General features: G+C 45.4%; 1 protein-coding gene across 6 annotated transcripts in view; it reads left to right on the top strand.

Annotated features, from left to right (window-relative positions):
* Positions 1 to 20,809, top strand: part of SMARCA4 (SWI/SNF related BAF chromatin remodeling complex subunit ATPase 4) — an 813,549-nt gene that overhangs the window by 139,994 nt on the left and 652,746 nt on the right. For all 6 annotated transcript variants that reach the window (XM_069231516.1, XM_069231512.1, XM_069231517.1 and 3 more), the window contains exons 10-16: positions 1,048 to 1,215; positions 1,462 to 1,512; positions 3,965 to 4,095; positions 11,001 to 11,058; positions 11,940 to 12,055; positions 12,425 to 12,575; positions 13,130 to 13,293. In XM_069231516.1, coding sequence (XP_069087617.1) covers positions 1,048 to 1,215; positions 1,462 to 1,512; positions 3,965 to 4,095; positions 11,001 to 11,058; positions 11,940 to 12,055; positions 12,425 to 12,575; positions 13,130 to 13,293 — 839 coding nt within the window. The remainder of the gene's footprint in view (positions 1 to 1,047; positions 1,216 to 1,461; positions 1,513 to 3,964; positions 4,096 to 11,000; positions 11,059 to 11,939; positions 12,056 to 12,424; positions 12,576 to 13,129; positions 13,294 to 20,809) is intronic.

The raw sequence follows: 20,809 nt of genomic DNA, 5'->3' as shown, positions 1-20,809 counted from the left end.
GAGAGGAGATAGTCCTCCCCCCAGGGGTTCAGAATGGTGTCTCTGGTGGCAGGCTGGCAGAAACTGGTCATTAAGCACACCAAAGGCTGGTATGGTTTCAAGGGGCACCTCTAAGGTGCCCTCTGGGGTCGTGTTTTGGTAAATCCAGCACTGGCATCAGTGTGGGTTCACTAATACAAGATGTTTGATACCAAACATCCCTATCTTCAGAGAAGCATCAAATAGCTAGGGAACTCGCATTGACCGGTGTCCAGCACATATAATTAAAATGGCTTCCCTGGTCACTTACTATGTCTGAGAATTGACAAAGACATAGCAGGGGCATATCTGCTTGTGCAAATATGCCCTCAAATATTATATAATGCACCCTGCCTTAGGGCTGTAGGGCCTGCTACTTACATATATTTCATGCAGTGTTAAGGGACATGATACACAGGCTGTGTCATGTAGGGTTTTCACTTTTGTTTGCACTAAGGCGCGCTGCCCGTGATGGCAGTCTGTCATGTGCATGGTGAGGGGCCCCTCAGGGTGGCACAATTTCAGCTGCAGTCCTTAGGGACAGTCTTTAGTAACCCAGGCCGTAGGTATCAGGGGTACCATTTACTTAGGGACTTACAGAGGGTGCTAAAGTTTTGCCAATTTGGGAAACAACTGTGCAGTCTTGGGAAAGAGATCTGGCACTGGAGACCTGGTTATCAGGAACCTAGTGCACTTTCAGTCGAAACTACATCAGATAGAATGCAAAAGTGGGGTGTAACCATGTCAAAAAGAAGCACTTTCCCACACAGTAGTCGAAGTATTGCAATTTGAAATAGAGGAAGCAGTTTGAGGTTGGCCCCAGTACAGGGCTGGTTGCAGTCTGTGTGTGAGATCACTCATATATGCTAAGTGTACATGTCATTGTTGCTCCCTTTTCAGTGCTGCTTTCTCTCAGTAGAAATCATTCTCACCATCTCCTCTTCTAGAGGGAGAGAATCATCTGTGCTGTGGCAGGACTGTTAACAGAGAGCTCAGTAGTCTAATGGTGATTCCTCGCTTTTTCCACAGGCAGAGGATGAAGAGGGGTACAGAAAACTCATTGATCAGAAGAAGGACAAGCGGCTGGCCTACCTATTGCAGCAGACCGATGAGTATGTGGCCAACTTGACTGACCTGGTGCGGCAGCATAAGGCTGCGCAGGTGCTAAAGGACAAAAAAAAGAAGAAGAAAAAGAAGGTGAGGCTGCACCTGTTCCTTTTCTACCAAATGGAATGAGTGCTGTGGGTACAGAAGAGTTTGAAGACACAACAGTTCTATCACTGTTTTCAACACATATGTGGAGATTTGAGGTGTATTTTTCTGTGGGCCCAGATTGTTAATCCTTTCATTGATGCGATTAAATTTGCCTTACCCTCTCACCAAGCTGTAAGTAATGCTATTTGATCATTCGTGTTCATGGCAGGTTTTTCCTTTCTGTTTTAGAAGTCCGAGAACGCAGAAGGGCTTCCTGTTACTATCGGGCCAGATGGAGAAGTAAGAACAGAAGAAGGCCTTTTTCTTCTTTAATATGTGCAGATGTTTAGTGATAGTCGTAACTTAGTCCTTGTAGCTACTTATTCTTGGTTTGCTTGGCAGCCCCTAGGTATATGTGAATTTGAGGAAAGTCAGTCAAACAGTAAAGTGCTTCCATACCAGAGATTTGCAACATTACTTATTTCCCATTTGAGCAGTTATTTAGTAGTGAGGACTTCCTTGCTCATCACTCATCTCCTATCAGTCATGTTTGTCAGTTTGTCATCCCTTACCTTGGCCAGTAGGACTTTAATTGCTTCCCTGCCACCAAAATTGTTGCACCCCCTACCTCCTTCCCCTTTATAGTGTGCAGAGGATCCTGTCTTCCCTGGTTATCGTGGTGAAGTAAGCCAGGGCTCATCGATCCCTACCCCGCTCTAAAAAAAAACAGGATGCTCTCATGTAGGAGCTTATATCTCTTATCAGTCTTGGAGTCATTGTTTACAGTCATGTTCTGAGCTATTTCCTGCCATCACAAAGGTTCTCTTGTTGAGATGTGAGTTCTGACAGTGACCCCTCTTTCCTGGAAATTTTCGCTGGGAGCGGTCCCAGTTGTTACAGATCATTCTCTACGTTGCGACATCCCCCCTTAGCTTATGCGAGTGCCCTTAAGAAGGTGGCTCCCAAATGGGTGGTCCCATCAAAACGGCGCTATTCATGGGATGGAAGGCATTACTTCACGGATGGAAGAATCATTTTGATTATTATATTCACCAAAACTGTAGGATCTGAGTTGATCATGTATTGATATCTTATGACATCTGGTTTGTCTGTTTTTTCAATTATGGCAGTGATGTTTTTTTCAGGAATGTAATGTTAACTACATCAATAAATGTCCTTAATTATGCTTGTGGAAAAATTGTACATTAGTTGGATGGGATGGGAATTACCTCATCCCAACCATATTTTCTCATGAAAGGATTTTGTGTATGGTGTAACAGTGAGTGTGGTGTGAGTGTAACTGTTGGCATGAATGAATGGTCTTGTTTTAGATGGTGATGTCTCTCAACCATATATGTGTTTGTTTCATCATAATCTATGAATCTTTGTATGTTTCTGGTTAATGTTTTATACATTTGAATGGTGAACGTTACACATTTTTTTCTATTCAGTTAATAAATCTTTTTTCCTATACATGTGTCTCTCTTTGGTACCCTAATGGTCCAATGAGTCTATATAACTTTTTGTGTAGTGATGCATATAGTATTTAGGTAGCCATGTTGTAGTTGTTTTGCTGAGGATCCAGTCTTCTTTTGGTCTCCTAGAGAACGTTTTGTTGTTGGATTTATTAACCACTTTTACCAACATTGTATTATATTTTCTAGGCTTTTAAAGATTTAATTAATTTATAGACTATAAGGTGCTTCATTTCACCGCTGAGTGGGATTCATTTAGCACCCTGACATTAATGAAGGAAGTTGAAAAGTAATGCATTAAAGCCATGTATCCTTTGGAACCAAAGGGTGTCTTCGCTGGGAGTCCAGACCAGGTCCCACTAGCCATTCTTATTTAGAACAAGCATTACAAGGCAAACCTGAAATCCAGATGTTGTTAGTGCACCCTGGCTCTGACCTTTCTGGTGTCCTACTTAGGCCACATTTATTTTAGCAGCATATTATTTTATTTAGAGCCTTATCCTTGGTGTAGAAGCCAATTCTGGAGAAAGCATCAATGTGGCAGATCTTTCATACACCTGTGAATTTTGACAGCTACTCTTAAGATGACCCTTTTAAGGCTGACTGTGCTCACACTGTGAGAGTTTCAGTCAGGTACATGATTTTGTGCCTGCCTGCAGAGCAAGCATCCACATGCCTTTGATCACAAGGTTAACTGTGGTAGAAATTACTATATAAAGACTGTAATGAGTTGAGAAGGTTGAACCACAAACATTTGTTTTATGGCTCATAAGGTCTTGTGTGTGCTGGTGCACTCTAGTCTGTATGCCATGCACACAAAACTATTGTGTTTCAACATGGTTCGTTTTGCAAGCAATGTTCAGAGTGCCATTCTTCTTTGGCACATTTTTTTGATTGGAGTCATAAGTTAGATTACATTACCTCGATACTGGACCAAAGCTTAAATAACTCAAAGCTTGGAAGTTTCAAACAATGCAGCTTCTTCTCCTTCTCTGACTTCCATTTGTTTGCACATCCAGTGAGTTTGAAATAACAAATATATGATTTGCGAGTGGTTGATTGACTTGGGTGTAAGAGTGGCAAGAATAGTAGTGTTGGATCAGCAATATTTGGGACTGTAATGGTGAAGAGTTGGTCCTGGCCTGACTTTCTATAATCTTACAGACCTTGGAGATTTCACTCTTTTCTATATTGGTTGTTCTTGTAATGTTGGATTCGTTTATGAAGAGCTTGTATGTACCGAGCCCCGTCCATCTAAATGTTATTCCTTTTTCCAGCCTTTGGATGAGACGAGCCAGATGAGTGATCTCCCTGTAAAAGTCATCCACGTGGAAAGTGGCAAGATCCTGGCTGGGCCTGAGGCACCTCGGGCGGGTCAGCTTGATGCCTGGCTTGAAATGAATCCTGGGTATGAAAACATGGGGTAAATTGTATTGTGAGGCGGGCTCCAAGACATTCAAAACGTGCTGGTGCCCAACAAACTTTTGATACTTTCTCCTCAAGCACCTTGTCTGTTTCTAGAGGCGGTGCTGTCTGTTCTAGAGATTTTACACTAGTCCTTGTTCTAGCAAAACAAAATACATACTATTTAATGGTTAAAAACCTTCTTTTGGCTATATTTGTATAGGAAGGCCTTCTCCATTTCTTCCTGCTCCCTGGAACTCTGGAGATAAATGTGTCCTTTTCTGTGTGCGCCTTGTGATTAACGTGTCAGGAAAAATGGCCTATGACATTGATGGAAATCATCCAACTGGCAGACTAGTGAGGCCACATGAATGTCTGCCAGCTCACTGCTAACTAAATGTTTAGTACAAAGACAGCGCTTACAAGCTTTAATGGCAGAGGTGAAAAAAATGGAGTGTGTGCAACTGCAACCTTTCATGGGGGCACTAAGACGCAGTCATCCTCTTTGCAAACACTATAGCCCTCTGCGATCAAACAACAATCACTGACAATGTGTGTGATTTGTGGGGTTGTCTTCTGCATTAATTGCTGAAAATTGTAAGTGTGTGTGTGGCGTGGGACACCCCACGGGTTGCTACTGTAAACTGTGATCCTAAAGTGGGGTGTAATCTTGTGTTCGATGGCATCTGTCGCTGTAGATACACATGGTATGCATGAGCTCGCCATCTGGTGTTGGGTCGGAGTGTTACAAGTTGTTTTTCTTCGAAGAAGTGTTTTCGAGTCACGGGACCGAGTGACTCCTCCTTCTGTGCTCATTGCGCATGGGCGTCGACTCCATCTTCGATTGTTTTCTTTCCGCCATCGGGTTCGGACGTGTTCCTGTCGCTCCGGGTTTCGGAACGGAAAGATAGCTGAAAACGGAAGATTTTCGACGGTATCGTTGCGATCCGGTTCGAGATCGACACATACGACGACGCGTTGAACATCGAAGCGCTTCGGTGCCCTTCGGGGTAGATTTCGGCACCCCGTCGGGGCCTAGTCGGCCCGACCGCGTGGAGAACAACGCCGATGGAACGGACCCCGTTTCGATTCTGCCCCGAATGCCACAACAAATATCCTTATACGGACCTACACTCGGTCTGTAACCTGTGCCTGTCACCCGAGCACAGCGAAGAATCCTGTGAGGCCTGTCGGGCGTTCCGGTCCCGAAAAAAAAACTCTGCGCGACCGTCGAGCGAGAAGACTGCAGATGGCGTCCACGCCAAAGGAGCGTCGACAGTTCGAGACAGAAGAGGAACAGGAGGAATCCTTTTCCATCCAGGATTCAGACTCCGACGAGCTAGACTCTACAAAAACTGTGAGTAAGACGTCGAGATCAGAACTTAAAAAAGGAAAGAAGGCCCAGGGGACGCCACTGCCAACCGGCCATGGCTCCACCCAAATTCTCGGTGACCAACAATCGGCACCGAAAAAGGCCCATTCAGTGTCGAGATCGTCCGAGAAGCATCGACACCGAGAGTTCGGTGTCGACACGGATAGACGCCGAGACAGTGGCGCCGAAGACCATAGAGGTCAAGAATTTTCGGCACAGAAAAAGAGGAAGGTTACCTCGGAGCCGAAAAAACAATCAACAGGGTTTTCGGAGCCGAAAAAAGCGACATCAGACCCTGTTTCAGGCTCCTATACTGAAGAACATTCTATGTCTTCACAAATGAAGAAACATAGATTTGAACAAGAACTGCAATCCACTGACGTGGATCACACGCAAAAGCGTATCTTTATTCAGCAGGGGACTGGGAAGATCAGTACCCTTCCACCTGTCAAACGAAAGAGAACGCTTCAGTTTACTCCTCAGCAACAAACAGCACAAAAGGTAACACCTCCTCCCTCGCCTCCACCTGTAACTCCGGCTTCGCCAACTTACACCCCGTCACATTCGCCAGCTCACACCGCCATGAGCCACGATGACCAAGATCAGGATGCGTGGGACTTGTACGACGCACCAGTGTCTGATAACAGCCCAGACACATACCCAACTAGGCCATCACCACCGGAAGACAGCACAGCCTACTCACAAGTGGTGGCTAGAGCAGCACTATTCCATAATGTGGAACTACACTCGGAACAAGTAGAGGATGATTTTTTATTTAACACCCTCTCTTCAACCCACAGCTCCTACCAAAGCCTGACGATGCTCCCAGGCATGCTACGCCATGCAAAGGACATTTTCAAGGAGCCAGTTAAAAGTAGGGCAGTGACGCCTAGGGTGGACAAAAAGTATAAGGCGCCTCCTACGGACCCTGTATTCATCACCTCTCAGCTGCCACCAGATTCTGTGGTGGTAGGGGCTGCCATAAAACGGGCAAATTCACACACTTCTGGGGATGCACCTCCCCCAGATAAAGAAAGCAGGAAGTTCGATGCAGCCGGGAAGAGGGTTGCTGTCCAAGCAGCAAACCAGTGGCGCATCGCAAAATCACAAGCGCTGCTAGCGCGATACGACAGAGCCCACTGGGATGAGATGCAGCATCTCATTGAACATCTCCCAAAAGATCTGCAAAAAAGAGCAAAACAGGTTGTTGAGGAGGGTCAAAACATTTCCAACAATCAAATACGCTCCTCCATGGATGCAGCAGACACGGCCGCAAGGACCATTAATACGTCGGTTACCATCCGTAGGCACGCATGGCTCAGAACGTCTGGATTCAAGCCAGAAATTCAGCAGGCAGTGCTTAACATGCCAGTAAACGAAAAACTTCTGTTCGGTCCGGAGGTCGACACAGCCATAGAAAAGCTCAAGAAGGACACTGACACTGCCAAGGCCATGGGCGCACTCTACTCCCCGCAGAGCAGAGGATCTTATACCACCTTCCGCAAAACACCTTTTAGAGGAGGGTTTCGGGGTCAGGCCACACAAGCCAGTACCTCACAGTCCGCACCGTCCACCTACCAGGGACAGTACAGGGGAGGCTTTCGGGGCCAGTATAGAGGAGGGCAATTCCCTAGGAATAGAGGAAGATTTAAAAGCCCCAAAACCACTACCAACAAGCAGTGACTCACACGTCACTCACCCCCCCCCACACAACACCAGTGGGGGGAAGGATAGGTCAATATTACGAAGCATGGGAGGAAATAACTACAGACACATGGGTCCTAGCAATTATCCAACATGGTTATTGCATAGAATTCCTGCAATTCCCTCCAGACATACCACCAAAATCACAAAATTTATCAAAATACCATTCACAGCTTCTAGAGATAGAAGTTCAAGCACTACTGCAAAAAAATGCAATAGAATTAGTACCAAGCACACAAATAAACACAGGAGTTTATTCACTGTACTTCTTGATACCAAAAAAGGACGAAACACTGAGACCAATTCTAGACCTCAGAGTAGTAAACATATTCATCAAATCAGACCACTTTCACATGGTCACACTACAAGAAGTGTTACCATTGCTCAAAAAACACAACTACATGACAACCCTAGACCTCAAGGACGCATATTTCCATATACCAATACATCAATCACACAGGAAATATCTAAGGTTTGTATTCAAAGGAATACATTACCAATTCAAAGTATTGCCTTTTGGTTTAACAACCTCTCCAAGAGTATTCACAAAATGCCTAGCAGTAGTCGCTGCACACATCAGAAGGCAGCAAATACATGTGTTCCCGTATCTAGACGACTGGCTAATCAAAACCAGTTCGCTCACACAATGCTCAAACCACACAAATCAAGTCATACAAACCCTCTACAAACTAGGGTTCACCGTCAACTTTGCAAAATCAAACATTCTGCCAAGCAAAGTACAGCAATATCTAGGAGCCATAATAAACACGACAAAAGGAGTAGCAACGCCAACTCCACAAAGGATCCACAATTTCAACAGAGTCATTCAACACATGTCTCCAAACCAAACAATACAAGCAAGAACAATACTACAGCTCCTAGGCATGATGTCCTCATGCATAGCCATTGTCCCAAACGCAAGACTGCACATGAGGCCCTTACAACAGTGCCTAGCCTCACAGTGGTCTCAAGCACAGGGTCACCTTCTAGATCTGGTGTTGCTAGACCGCCAAACTTACCTCTCGCTTCTATGGTGGAACAGTATAAATTTAAACATAGGGCGGCCTTTCCAAGACCCAGTGCCACAGTACGTAATAACAACAGATGCTTCCATGACAGGGTGGGGAGCACATCTCAATCAACACAACATAAGAGGACAATGGAACATACATCAAACAAAACTGCATATAAATCATCTAGAATTATTAGCAGTTTTTCAAGCACTAAAAGCTTTCCAACCAATCATAACCCACAAATACATCCTTGTCAAAACAGACAACATGACAACGATGTATTATCTAAACAAACAAGGAGGAACACATTCAACGCAGTTAAGCTTGTTAGCTCAAAAAATATGGAAGTGGGCAATCCACCATCAAATTGGTCTAATAGCACAGTTTATTCCGGGGATCCAGAATCAGCTGGCAGACAATCTCTCTCGAGATCACCAGCAAGTCCACGAATGGGAAATCCACCCACAGATTCTGAACACCTACTTCACACTCTGGGGAACACCACAAATAGACTTATTTGCAACAAAAGAGAACGCAAAATGCCAAAACTTCGCGTCCAGATACCCACACAAGCAATCCCAAGGCAATGCCCTATGGATGAACTGGTAAGGAATATTTGCTTACGCTTTTCCTCCTCTCCCTCTCCTTCCTTACCTAGTAAACAAATTGAGTCAAAACAGACTCAAACTCATTTTAATAGCACCAAGGTGGGCAAGACAACCCTGGTACACAACACTGCTAGATCTGTCTGTAGTACCACACATCAAACTGCCCAACAAACCAGATCTGTTAACGCAACACAACCAACAGATCAGACACCCGGACCCAGCATCGCTGAATCTAGCAATCTGGCTCCTGAAATCCTAGAATTCGGACACTTACAACTTAGCCAAGAGTGTATGGAAGTCATAAAGCAGGCCAGAAGGCCATCCACTAGACACTGCTACGCAAGTAAGTGGAAAAGATTTGTTTGGTACTGCCATCATAATCAGATACAACCACTAGACGCAACTCCAAAACATATAGTAAATTACTTGCTCCATTTACAAAAAGCAAAGCTAGCCTTCTCTTCTATTAAAATACACCTTGCAGCAATATCTGCATACCTGCAAACTACCTATTCAACTTCCTTGTATAGGATACCAGTTATCAAAGCATTCATAGAAGGGCTTAAAAGAATTATACCACCAAGAACACCACCTGTTCCTTCATGGAACCTAAACGTGGTTCTAACAAGACTCATGGGCCCACCTTTCGAACCCATGCACTCTTGCGGAATGCAATTCCTAACCTGGAAAGTTGCCTTTCTCATCGCCATTACATCTCTAAGAAGAGTAAGTGAAATTCAAGCGTTCACAACACAAGAGCCTTTTATACAAATACATAAAAATAAGGTCGTCCTACGACCTAATCCAAAATTTTTACCAAAAGTTATTTCACCATTCCATCTAAATCAAACGGTAGAACTACCAGTTTTTTTCCCACAGCCAGATTCTGTGGCTGAAAGAGCACTACATACATTAGATGTCAAAAGAGCATTAATGTACTACATTGACAGAACAAAAAACATCAGAAAAACTAAACAGCTATTTATTGCATTCCAAAAACCTCATGCAGGTAACCCAATATCAAAACAAGGTATAGCCAGATGGATAGTTAAATGCATCCAAATCTGCTACCTTAAAGCAAAAAGACAACTGCCCATTACTCCCAGGGCACATTCAACAAGGAAAAAAGGTGCTTCAATGGCCTTTTTTAGGAAACATCCCAATGCAGGAAATATGTAAGGCAGCCACTTGGTCTACGCCTCACACATTCACCAAACACTACTGTATAGATGTGCTATCCGCACAACAAGCTACAGTAGGTCAAGCTGTATTAAGAACTCTATTTCAAACAACTTCTACTCCTACAGGCTAAACCACCGCTTATGGGGAACTAACTGCTTACTAGTCTATGCATACCATGTGTATCTACAGCGACAGATGCCATCGAACTGAAAATGTCACTTACCCAGTGTACATCTGTTCGTGGCATCAGTCGCTGAGATTCACATGGACCCACCCACCTCCCCGGAAGCCTGTAGCAGTTCAGAAGTTACCTTCAATTTTGTACATTTGTATAGATATTATTTAATCCTTTAATAGGTACATACTTACATTTTTCATTGCGCGGGCACTATTACTATAGTACAACTCCTACCTCACCCTCTGCGGGGAAAACAATCGAAGATGGAGTCGACGCCCATGCGCAATGAGCACAGAAGGAGGAGTCACTCGGTCCCGTGACTCGAAAACACTTCTTCGAAGAAAAACAACTTGTAACACTCCGACCCAACACCAGATGGCGAGCTCATGCATACCATGTGAATCTCAGCGACTGATGCCACGAACAGATGTACACTGGGTAAGTGACATTTTCATTATCAATGGCTCTTAACCAGTCACTCTTTTACATTAAATGTGTGGAGTGGAGGTAAATGCACCCCTCTAACCAAAGTTTTTTTTAGTGTTTGTTCATCTTTCTTGAAGGATAACTGTCTCCAAAAATTCAAACTGTTGATGAGTAAAAATTGAATATGTTTAAAATAGAGGTGGACATGTCCACAGAAATAAAAAATAAAAAGTCTTGTTGGGAAAGCTGATTTTGAATCTACTAAGGTAGTAAATGTGGAAACAAAACATGTTTCACTGTTTGGCCTATCCATAGTGACAGGAAATCTAGAAATGAAGGACCATTATCGTGTTAAGGGCCTCGACGTTTAATATTTGTATTTATTTTTTTAAATACATTGTCCACTGTTTTTTCTTCCCCCTCTAGATACGAAGTAGCTCCTAGGTCGGATAGTGAAGAAAGTGGCTCAGAGGAGGAGGAAGAGGTACAGGCCATAGCTTGCTTGCTCTGCTTATAAACACATTTGCATCCTCTTTACATTCAGACCTTTGTGTTGCTAGCTTGTAATTGGGGAGGCTTCTGGAAAAACCCTCTTCTCTAGCTACAGGAATAATTTGTATTATGTATTTGGAGTAGATATCTGAAGCATAATACTCTTGTTGTGTTTATTTTATATGTACGTTGTACAGCGCCATATCCTGGAGAACCTCTCCGCATTCTGCTTGTATTTATTGGTGTTTGAGCTCTGAAAGAAATACATGTCATGTCGATAAAGAATACAAGGTCATTGACAGGACTGCACTGACATCTCTTGTGCTTTTTGCATCAAAAACTGTGAGAAAGGAAACTCTGTTAGTAAATTCTAATTATTCCCAGGTTTTCTGCACCTTTATCACCTTTGTGTTGTTCCCCCGCACTTCCTAAAGAGAGATGTATGATAAAAGCAGAGAAAGGTGCGTTTTGGTCAGACTGGTGTTTTTTTGTTTCTGACCAGTTACCAACTGCTCGCTGTACAGGGAACTTACCATTGACTGAAGATACTTTATTCTCCCAAGTGGATCAAAAAAACCTGATCCCATACTTTTTTTTTTACTTTGGCGGACTAAGAATTTATTGGGTTGTGGATGCCCAGCTGGGAAGTTTTTTTTTTTTTTTTCCTCTTTTTTTCCTCAGGTTGAGTGTGATTTGTTTTGAAAGTGTAGTTTTCTATGTTTATTCATAATGAGGTGATAGACGTTGCTTGACATTTTGCTTGACGTCTAAAGGTTTGAGGTTCTCTTCTCCACTGGTTTCTGGGTGTGACTGCAGTATCACAGAATTGTTCCGAAGTTTTGTAACACGGTTTTCTTTATGTACCCCTGAGAGGATGAAGAAGAAGAGCAATCTGGTTCAAGCTCGTCTGTGCTGGAGGAAGAGAAGAAGAAAATCTCTGATCCGGACAGTGATGAGGTCTCGGAAGGCTATGCTAAGCAAATTATTGAGTAAGCAGTTCTTTGGCTCCTGTTTGTAACGCTACAGGGATTTTTGGATAATGAGCTCAAGCAGGCTTATCTTTGCAGAAGATGGAAACTCCAATACAAACAGCATCAATGACTCAAGGGGTCTTGAAATGCGCTCAGAAGTTTGGAGGAAAGTCAAAACTTGTCCTCTATGGGTTCTTTGTTTAAAATCTGACCTATAGTTTAGCTTGTTTGTTTCTAGTTTCATACATTTCTTATTTTGTACAGATTCTCACCATGTGAGACTTAAATGCTGAAGAGCCACTGTCCCATCTTTACAGGCAAGTGACACCTGTCATCTTCACCCCCACTCACATAGATCAAATTGTGTTTTATTTTTACTTCCTTTAGTTGTGCCAAGCAAGATGTTGATGATGAGTATGGCATGTCCCAAGCTGCTCTTCGTGGGCTCCAGTCCTACTATGCTGTTGCTCATGCTGTCAGTGAGACTGTGGAGAAGCAGTCAACCCTGCTGGTTAACGGCAAACTGAAACAATACCAAGTAAGAGTGGATGAGTTGGTTGTTGAGGTCATGGGTTCTTACATCATCAAATTCATCAACATTTTAACTGGCTCTGTTTTCAAAATAGTTTAAAAATGTCAGATTTATTAACATTTGATCATTCTTTCCCAAGTTATATATTACTATTTGTAAAAAGTATATCTATTTGCTGTTTGTATTAAGTGGATTCAACATCCAACACGTTTGTCTCCATTGTAAACACAACCCTAGCAGATGTCTGGCTTTTAGGATGTTATCATATCTTTTCCTGGACTTCCGACTTGAATTTGATTTCTATAGGACTGTAAGTCACAATCTGCTACACTAATTTTGCCCCATTAGTCACCCAAAGTTAAGTTTTTATTTTAGGTGTCGGGGGGGAAAAAGTAGTTTGATAATGAAAATAAAACTGTACAAGAAGCAAAATGTGATGCCTGTAAAACCCTGATTAGTATGACAAGGAGAAAATGATTGCTGTGGCAATAGTGTAGGTGCTTTGTAGCGTGGATACGTAACCACTGAGGATTTTTTTTATTTTTGCTGTACCGTTGTAGGTGAAGGGTCTGGAATGGCTTGTGTCACTCTACAATAATAACCTCAATGGCATCCTGGCAGACGAGATGGGCCTGGGCAAGACTATCCAGACCATTGCGTTGATCACATACCTCATGGAACACAAGCGCATCAACGGTCCCTTTCTCATCATTGTGCCTCTTTCGTGAGTGAGCCTCATTTTCTTGAGAGTGTTGATTGTATTATTTTCCACTGCTTGCCAGGCCTAGAGACATGTTTGTGCCCGAGCGTAGTGTGCCCTGCATAATGGATTATGGTGAATTACTCCCTCTACTTTAAATCCAATCTTTCTAGGAGGGTTCTTTTCTGGTGGGGCGTACTATGTTAGTAAAGAGTTTTATAGATTATATTGAATTACTTCATCTTCTTTAAATCCAGTCCTTCGAGGACTGTTTCTTTCTGGGAGGAGTCTACTATTCTTGTATAGTTTTAAAATGTTCTATAGCTACATCAGAATGGTGTCCAAGTAGTTTTGTTCTGCTTCCTGTGGAACATTGTGTACTTATTCATTCTGAATCTGCTTTATAACTTTGTTTTCTTTTTTTGTGTCAACTATGCCTAGCTCCAGTGCCTGTAGGGTTATCTTGCATATAGTTTTTGGCATTAACTGATTCTGAGCTTTCACTCTCACTGAAAGTCCTTCATATGCTTTCTGTGCTATACCACGATGGTCTCTGAACGCTTAGCTTGTCTGTTCTTATCAACTTCAAATCGGTCTTTCTCACTGTTACAAATTTTAAATGCCATTTCCTTAGACAGCATTATATTTTCCCACATTTTTATTATGTGGGGATAAGGGCCCTACTTTTATTTGCTTTTGTCATGATAGTGACTGTAGGAAGTTGGCTCTGTATGTGCTATTTCAAAGTAAGGAATAGCATGCACAGAGTCCAAGGGTTCCCCTTAGAGGTAAAATAGTGGTAAAAATAGATAATACTAATGCTCTATTTTGTGGTAGTGTGGTCGAGCAGTAGGCTTATCCAAGGAGTAGTGTTAAGCATTTGTTGTACATACACATAGACAATAAATGAGGTACACACACTCAGAGACAAATCCAGCCAATAGGTTTTTATATAGAAAAATATCTTTTCTTAGTTTATTTTAAGAACCACAGGTTCAAATTCTACATGTAATATCTCATTCGAAAGGTATTGCAGGTAAGTACTTTAGGAACTTCAAATCATCAAAATTGCATGTATACTTTTCAAGTTATTGACAAATAGCTGTTTTAAAAGTGGACACTTAGTGCAATTTTCACAGTTCCTAGGGGAGGTAAGTTTTGATTAGTTTTACCAGGTAAGTAAGACACTTACAGGGTTCAGTTCTTGGTCCAAGGTAGCCCACCGTTGGGGGTTCAGAGCAACCCCAAAGTCACCACACCAGCAGCTCAGGGCCGGTCAGGTGCAGAGTTCAAAGTGGTGCCCAAAACACATAGGCTAGAATGGAGAGAAGGGGGTGTCCCGGTTCCGGTCTGCTTGCAGGTAAGTACCCGCGTCTTCGGAGGGCAGACCAGGGGGGTTTTGTAGGGCACCGGGGGGGACACGAGTCCACACAGAAATTTCACCCTCAGAAGCGCGGGGGCGGCCGGGTGCAGTGTAGAAACAAGCGTCGGGTTCGCAATGTTAGTCTACGAGAGATCTCGGGATCTCTTCAGCGCTGCAGGCAGGCAAGGGGGGGGTTCCTCGGGGAAACCTCCACTTGGGCAAGGGAGAGGGACTCCTGGGGGTCACTTCTCCAGTGAAAGTCCGGTCCTTCAGGTCCTGGGGGCTGCGGGTGCAGGGTCTCTCCCAGGCGTCGGGACTTTAGGTTCAAAGAGTCGCGGTCAGGGGAAGCCTCGGGATTCCCTCTGCAGGCGGCGCTGTGGGGGCTCAGGGGGGACAGGTTTTGGTACTCACAGAATCAGAGTAGTCCTGGGGTCCCTCCTGAGGTGTCGGATCGCCACCAGCCGAGTCGGGGTCGCCGGGTGCAGTGTTGCAAGTCTCACGCTTCTTGCGGGGAGCTTGCAGGGTTCTTTAAAGTTGCTGGAAACAAAGTTGCAGCTTTTCTTGGAGCAGGTCCGCTGTCCTCGGGAGTTTCTTGTCTTTTCGAAGCAGGGGCAGTCCTCAGAGGATGTCGAGGTCGCTGGTCCCTTCGGAAGGCGTCGCTGGAGCAGGATCTTTGGAAGGCAGGAGACAGGCCGGTGAGTTTCTGGAGCCAAGGCAGTTGTCGTCTTCTGGTCTTCCGCTGCAGGGGTTTTCAGCTGGGCAGTCCTTCTTCTTGTTGCAGGAATCTAATTTTCTAGGGTTCAGGGTAGCCCTTAAATACTAAATTTAAGGGCGTGTTTAGGTCTGGGGGGTTAGTAGCCAATGGCTACTAGCCCTGAGGGTGGGTACACCCTCTTTGTGCCTCCTCCCAAGGGGAGGGGGTCACAATCCTAACCCTATTGGGGGAATCCTCCATCTGCAAGATGGAGGATTTCTAAAAGTTAGAGTCACCTCAGCTCAGGACACCTTAGGGGCTGTCCTGACTGGCCAGTGACTCCTCCTTGTTATTCTCATTATTTTCTCCGGCCTTGCCGCCAAAAGTGGGGGCCGGGCCGGAGGGGGCGGGCAACTCCACTAGCTGGAGTGTCCTGCTGGGTTGGCACAAAGGAGGTGAGCCTTTGAGGCTCACCGCCAGGTGTGACAATTCCGGCCTGGGAGAGGTGTTAGCATCTCCACCCAGTGCAGGCTTTGTTACTGGCCTCAGAGTGACAAAGGCACTCTCCCCATGGGGCCAGCAACATGTCTCGGTTTGTGGCAGGCTGCTAAAACTAGTCAGCCTACACAGATAGTCGGTTAAGTTTCAGGGGGCACCTCTAAGGTGCCCTCTGTGGTGTTTTTTTACAATAAAATGTACACTGGCATCAGTGTGCATTTATTGTGCTGAGAAGTTTGATACCAAACTTCCCAGTTTTCAGTGTAGCCATTATGGTGCTGTGGAGTTCGTGTTTGACAGACTCCCAGACCATATACTCTTATGGCTACCCTGCACTTACAATGTCTAAGGTTTTATTTAGACACTGTAGGGGTACCATGCTCATGCACTGGTACCCTCACCTATGGTATAGTGCACCCTGCCTTAGGGCTGTAAGGCCTGCTAGAGGGGTGTCTTACCTATACTGCATAGGCAGTGAGAGGCTGGCATGGCACCCTGAGGGGAGTGCCATGTCGACTTACTCGTTTTGTCCTCACTAGCACACACAAGCTGGCAAGCAGTGTGTCTGTGCTGAGTGAGAGGTCTCCAGGGTGGCATAAGACATGCTGCAGCCCTTAGAGACCTTCCTTGGCATCAGGGCCCTTGGTACTAGAAGTACCAGTTACAAGGGACTTATCTGGATGCCAGGGTCTGCCAATTGTGGATACAAAAGTACAGGTTAGGGAAAGAACACTGGTGCTGGGGCCTGGTTAGCAGGCCTCAGCACACTTTCAATTGTAAACATAGCATCAGCAAAGGCAAAAAGTCAGGGGGCAACCATGCCAAGGAGGCATTTCCTTACACAACCCCCCCCCAAACGAAAGAGGATGAGACTAACCTTTCCCAAGAGAGTCTTCATTTTCTAAGTGGAAGAACCTGGAAAGGCCATCTGCATTGGCATGGGCAGTCCCAGGTCTGTGTTCCACTATAAAGTCCATTCCCTGTAGGGAGATGGACCACCTCAACAGTTTAGGATTTTCACCTTTCATTTGCATCAGCCATTTGAGAGGTCTGTGGTCAGTTTGAACTAGGAAGTGAGTCCCAAAGAGGTATGGTCTCAGCTTCTTCAGGGACCAGACCACAGCAAAGGCCTCCCTCTCAATGGCACTCCAACGCTGCTCCCTGGGGAGTAACCTCCTGCTAATGAAAGCAACAGGCTGGTCAAGGCCATCATCATTTGTTTGGGACAAAACTGCCCCTATCCCATGTTCAGAGGCATCAGTCTGCACAATGAACTGCTTAGAATAATCTGGAGCTTTGAGAACTGGTGCTGAGCACATTGCCTGTTTCAGGGTGTCAAAGGCCTGTTGGCAGTCCACAGTCCAGTTCACTTTCTTGGGCATTTTCTTGGAGGTGAGCTCAGTGAGGGCTGTCACAATGGATCCATATCCCTTCACAAACCTCCTGTAGTACCCAGTCAAGCCAAGGAATGCCCTGACTTGAGTCTGGGTTTTTGGAGCTACCCAGTCCAGAATGGTCTGGATCTTGGGTTGGAGTGGCTGAACTTGGCCTCCACCTACAAGGTGGCCCAAGTAAACCACAGTTCCCTGCCCTATCTGGCATTTGGATGCCTTGATAGAGAGGCCTGCAGATTGCAGAGCCTTCAAAACCTTCTTCAGGTGGACCAGGTGATCCTGCCAGGTGGAGCTGAAGACAGCAATATCATCAAGATAAGCTGTGCTAAAGGACTCCAAGCCAGCAAGGACTTGATTCACCAACCTTTGGAAGGTGGCAGGGGCATTCTTTAAACCAAAGGGCATAACAGTAAACTGATAATGCCCATCAGGTGTGGAGAATGCTGTCTTTTCTTTTGCTCCAGGTGCCATTTTTATTTGCCAGTACCCTGCTGTCAAGTCAAAGGTACTTAGAAATTTGGCAGCACCTAACTTATCAATGAGCTCATCAGCTCTTGGAATTGGATGGGCATCTGTCTTGGTGACAGAGTTGAGCCCTCTGTAGTCCACACAAAACCTCATCTCTTTCTTTCCATCTGTGGTGTGAGGTTTGGGGACCAAGACCACTGGGCTAGCCCAGGGGCTGTCAGAGCGCTCAATGACTCCCAATTCCAGCATCTTGTGGACTTCCACCTTGATGCTTTCCTTAACATGGTCAGACTGTCTAAAGATTTTGTTCTTGACAGGCATGCTGTCTCCTGTGTCCACATCATGGGTACACAGGTGTGTCTGACCAGGGGTTAAGGAGAAGAGTTCAGGAAACTGTTGTAGGACTCTCCTACAATCAGCTTGCTGTTGGCCAGAGAGGGTGTCTGAGTAGATCACTCCATCTACTGTACCATCTTTTGGGTCTGATGACAGAAGATCAGGGAGAGGTTCACTCTCTGCCTCCTGATCCTCATCTGTTACCATCAACAGATTGACATCAGCCCTGTCGTGGAAGAGCTTAAGGCGGTTTACATGGATCACCCTTTTGGGGCTCCTGCTTGTGCCCAGGTCCACCAAGTAGGTGACCTGACTCTTCCTCTCTAGTACTGGGTAAGGGCCACTCCATTTGTCCTGGAGTGCCCTGGGAGCCACAGGCTCCAGAACCCAGACTTTCTGCCCTGGTTGGAACTCAACCAGTGCAGCCTTTTGGTCATACCAAAACTTCTGGAGCTGTTGGCTGGCCTCAAGGTTTTTGGTTGCCTTTTCCATGTACTCTGCCATTCTAGAGCGAAGGCCAAGTACATAGTCCACTATGTCCTGTTTAGGCTCATGGAGAGGTCTCTCCCAGCCTTCTTTAACAAGGGCAAGTGGTCCCCTTACAGGATGACCAAACAGAAGTTCAAAGGGTGAGAACCCTACTCCCTTCTGTGGTACCTCCCTGTAAGCGAAAAGCAGACATGGCAGGAGGACATCCCATCTCCTTTTGAGTTTTTCTGGGAGCCCCATGATCATGCCCTTTAATGTCTTGTTGAATCTCTCAACTAAGCCATTAGTTTGTGGATGGTAAGGTGTAGTGAATTTATAAGTCACTCCACACTCATTCCACATGTGCTTTAGGTATGCTGACATGAAGTTGGTACCTCTGTCAGACACCACCTCCTTAGGGAAACCCACTCTGGTAAAGATACCAATGAGGGCCTTGGCTACTGCAGGGGCAGTAGTCGACCTAAGGGGAATAGCTTCAGGATACCTGGTAGCATGATCCACTACTACCAGGATATACATATTTCCTGAGGCTGTGGGAGGTTCCAGTGGACCAACTATGTCCACCCCCACTCTTTCAAAGGGCACCCCCACCACTGGAAGTGGAATGAGGGGGGCCTTTGGGTGCCCACCTGTCTTACCACTGGCTTGACAGGTGGGGCAGGAGAGGCAAAACTCCTTAACCATGTTGGACATATTGGGCCAGTAGAAGTGGTTGACTAACCTCTCCCACGTCTTGGTTTGTCCCAAATGTCCAGCAAGGGGAATGTCATGGGCCAATGTTAGGATGAACTCTCTGAACAGCTGAGGCACTACCACTCTCCTAGTGGCACCAGGTTTGGGGTCTCTGGCCTCAGTGTACAGGAGCCCATCTTCCCAATAGACCCTATGTGTTCCATTTTTCTTGCCTTTGGACTCTTCAGCAGCTTGCTGCCTAAGGCCTTCAAGAGAGGGACAGGTTTCTTGTCCCTTACACAGCTCTTCCCTGGAGGGTCCCCCTGGGCCTAAGAGCTCAACCTGATAAGGTTCAAGCTCCAAAGGCTCAGTTCCCTCAGAGGGCAGAACTTCTTCCTGAGAAGAGAGGTTCCCTTTCTTTTGCTGTGTTGCAGTTGGTTTCCCAACTGACTTTCCTGTTCTCTTGGTAGGCTGGGCCATTTTTCCAGACTCCAGCTCTACTTTTTCACCCTGTGCCTTGCACTGTGCTCTTGTTTTCACACACACCAGTTCAGGGATACCCAGCATTGCTGCATGGGTTTTTAGCTCTACCTCAGCCCATGCTGAGGACTCCAGGTCATTTCCAAGCAGACAGTCCACTGGGATATTTGAGGAGACCACCACCTGCTTCAGGCCATTGACCCCTCCCCATTCTAAAGTAACCATTGCCATGGGATGTACTTTTCTCTGATTGTCAGCGTTGGTGACTGTGTAAGTTTTTCCAGTCAGGTATTGGCCAGGGGAAACCAGTTTCTCTGTCACCATGGTGACACTGGCACCTGTATCCCTCAGGCCCTCTATTCTAGTCCCATTAATTAAGAGTTGCTGTCTGTATTTTTGCATGTTAGGCGGCCAGACAGCTAGTGTGGCTAAATCCACCCCACCCTCAGAAACTAGAGTAGCTTCAGTGTGGACCCTGATTTGCTCTGGGCACACTGTTGATCCCACTTGGAGACTAGCCATACCAGTGTTACCTGGATGGGAGTTTGGAGTGGAACTTTTCTTGGGACAGGCCTTGTCTCCAGTTTGGTGTCCATGCTGTTTACAGCTATGACACCAGGCCTTTTTGGGATCAAAGTTTTTACCCTTGTACCCATTGTTTTGTGAAGAGGCTCTGGGCCCACCCTCCTGTGCAGGTTTTTGGGGGCCTGTAGAAGACTCTTTACTATTTTTAGTTTTGGTTGTCTCATCACCCTTCTGCTGGGGAGTCTTTGTGACCCCTTTCTTTTGGTCACCCCCTGTCTTGACCCAATGGTCCGCCTTCTTTCCCAATTCTTGGGGAGAAATTGGTCCTAGGTCTACCAGATGCTGATGCAGTTTATCATTGAAACAATTACTTAACAGGTGTTCTTTCACAAATAAATTGTACAGCCCATCATAATTATTTACACCACTGCCTTGAATCCAACCATCTAGTGTTTTCACTGAGTAGTCAACAAAGTCAACCCAGGTCTGGCTCGGGGATTTTTGAGCCCCCCTGAACCTAATCCTGTACTCCTCAGTGGAGAATCCAAAGCCCTCAATCAGGGTACCCTTCATGAGGTCATAAGATTCTGCATCTTGTCCAGAGAGTGTGAGGAGTCTATC

This window comes from Pleurodeles waltl, chromosome 4_2, assembly GCF_031143425.1.
Source record: "Pleurodeles waltl isolate 20211129_DDA chromosome 4_2, aPleWal1.hap1.20221129, whole genome shotgun sequence".
NCBI classification, from domain to species: Eukaryota; Metazoa; Chordata; class Amphibia; order Caudata; family Salamandridae; genus Pleurodeles; species Pleurodeles waltl.
The sequence above is the reverse complement of the archived record's forward strand: the minus strand, read 5'-3'. Positions and strand labels throughout refer to the sequence as shown.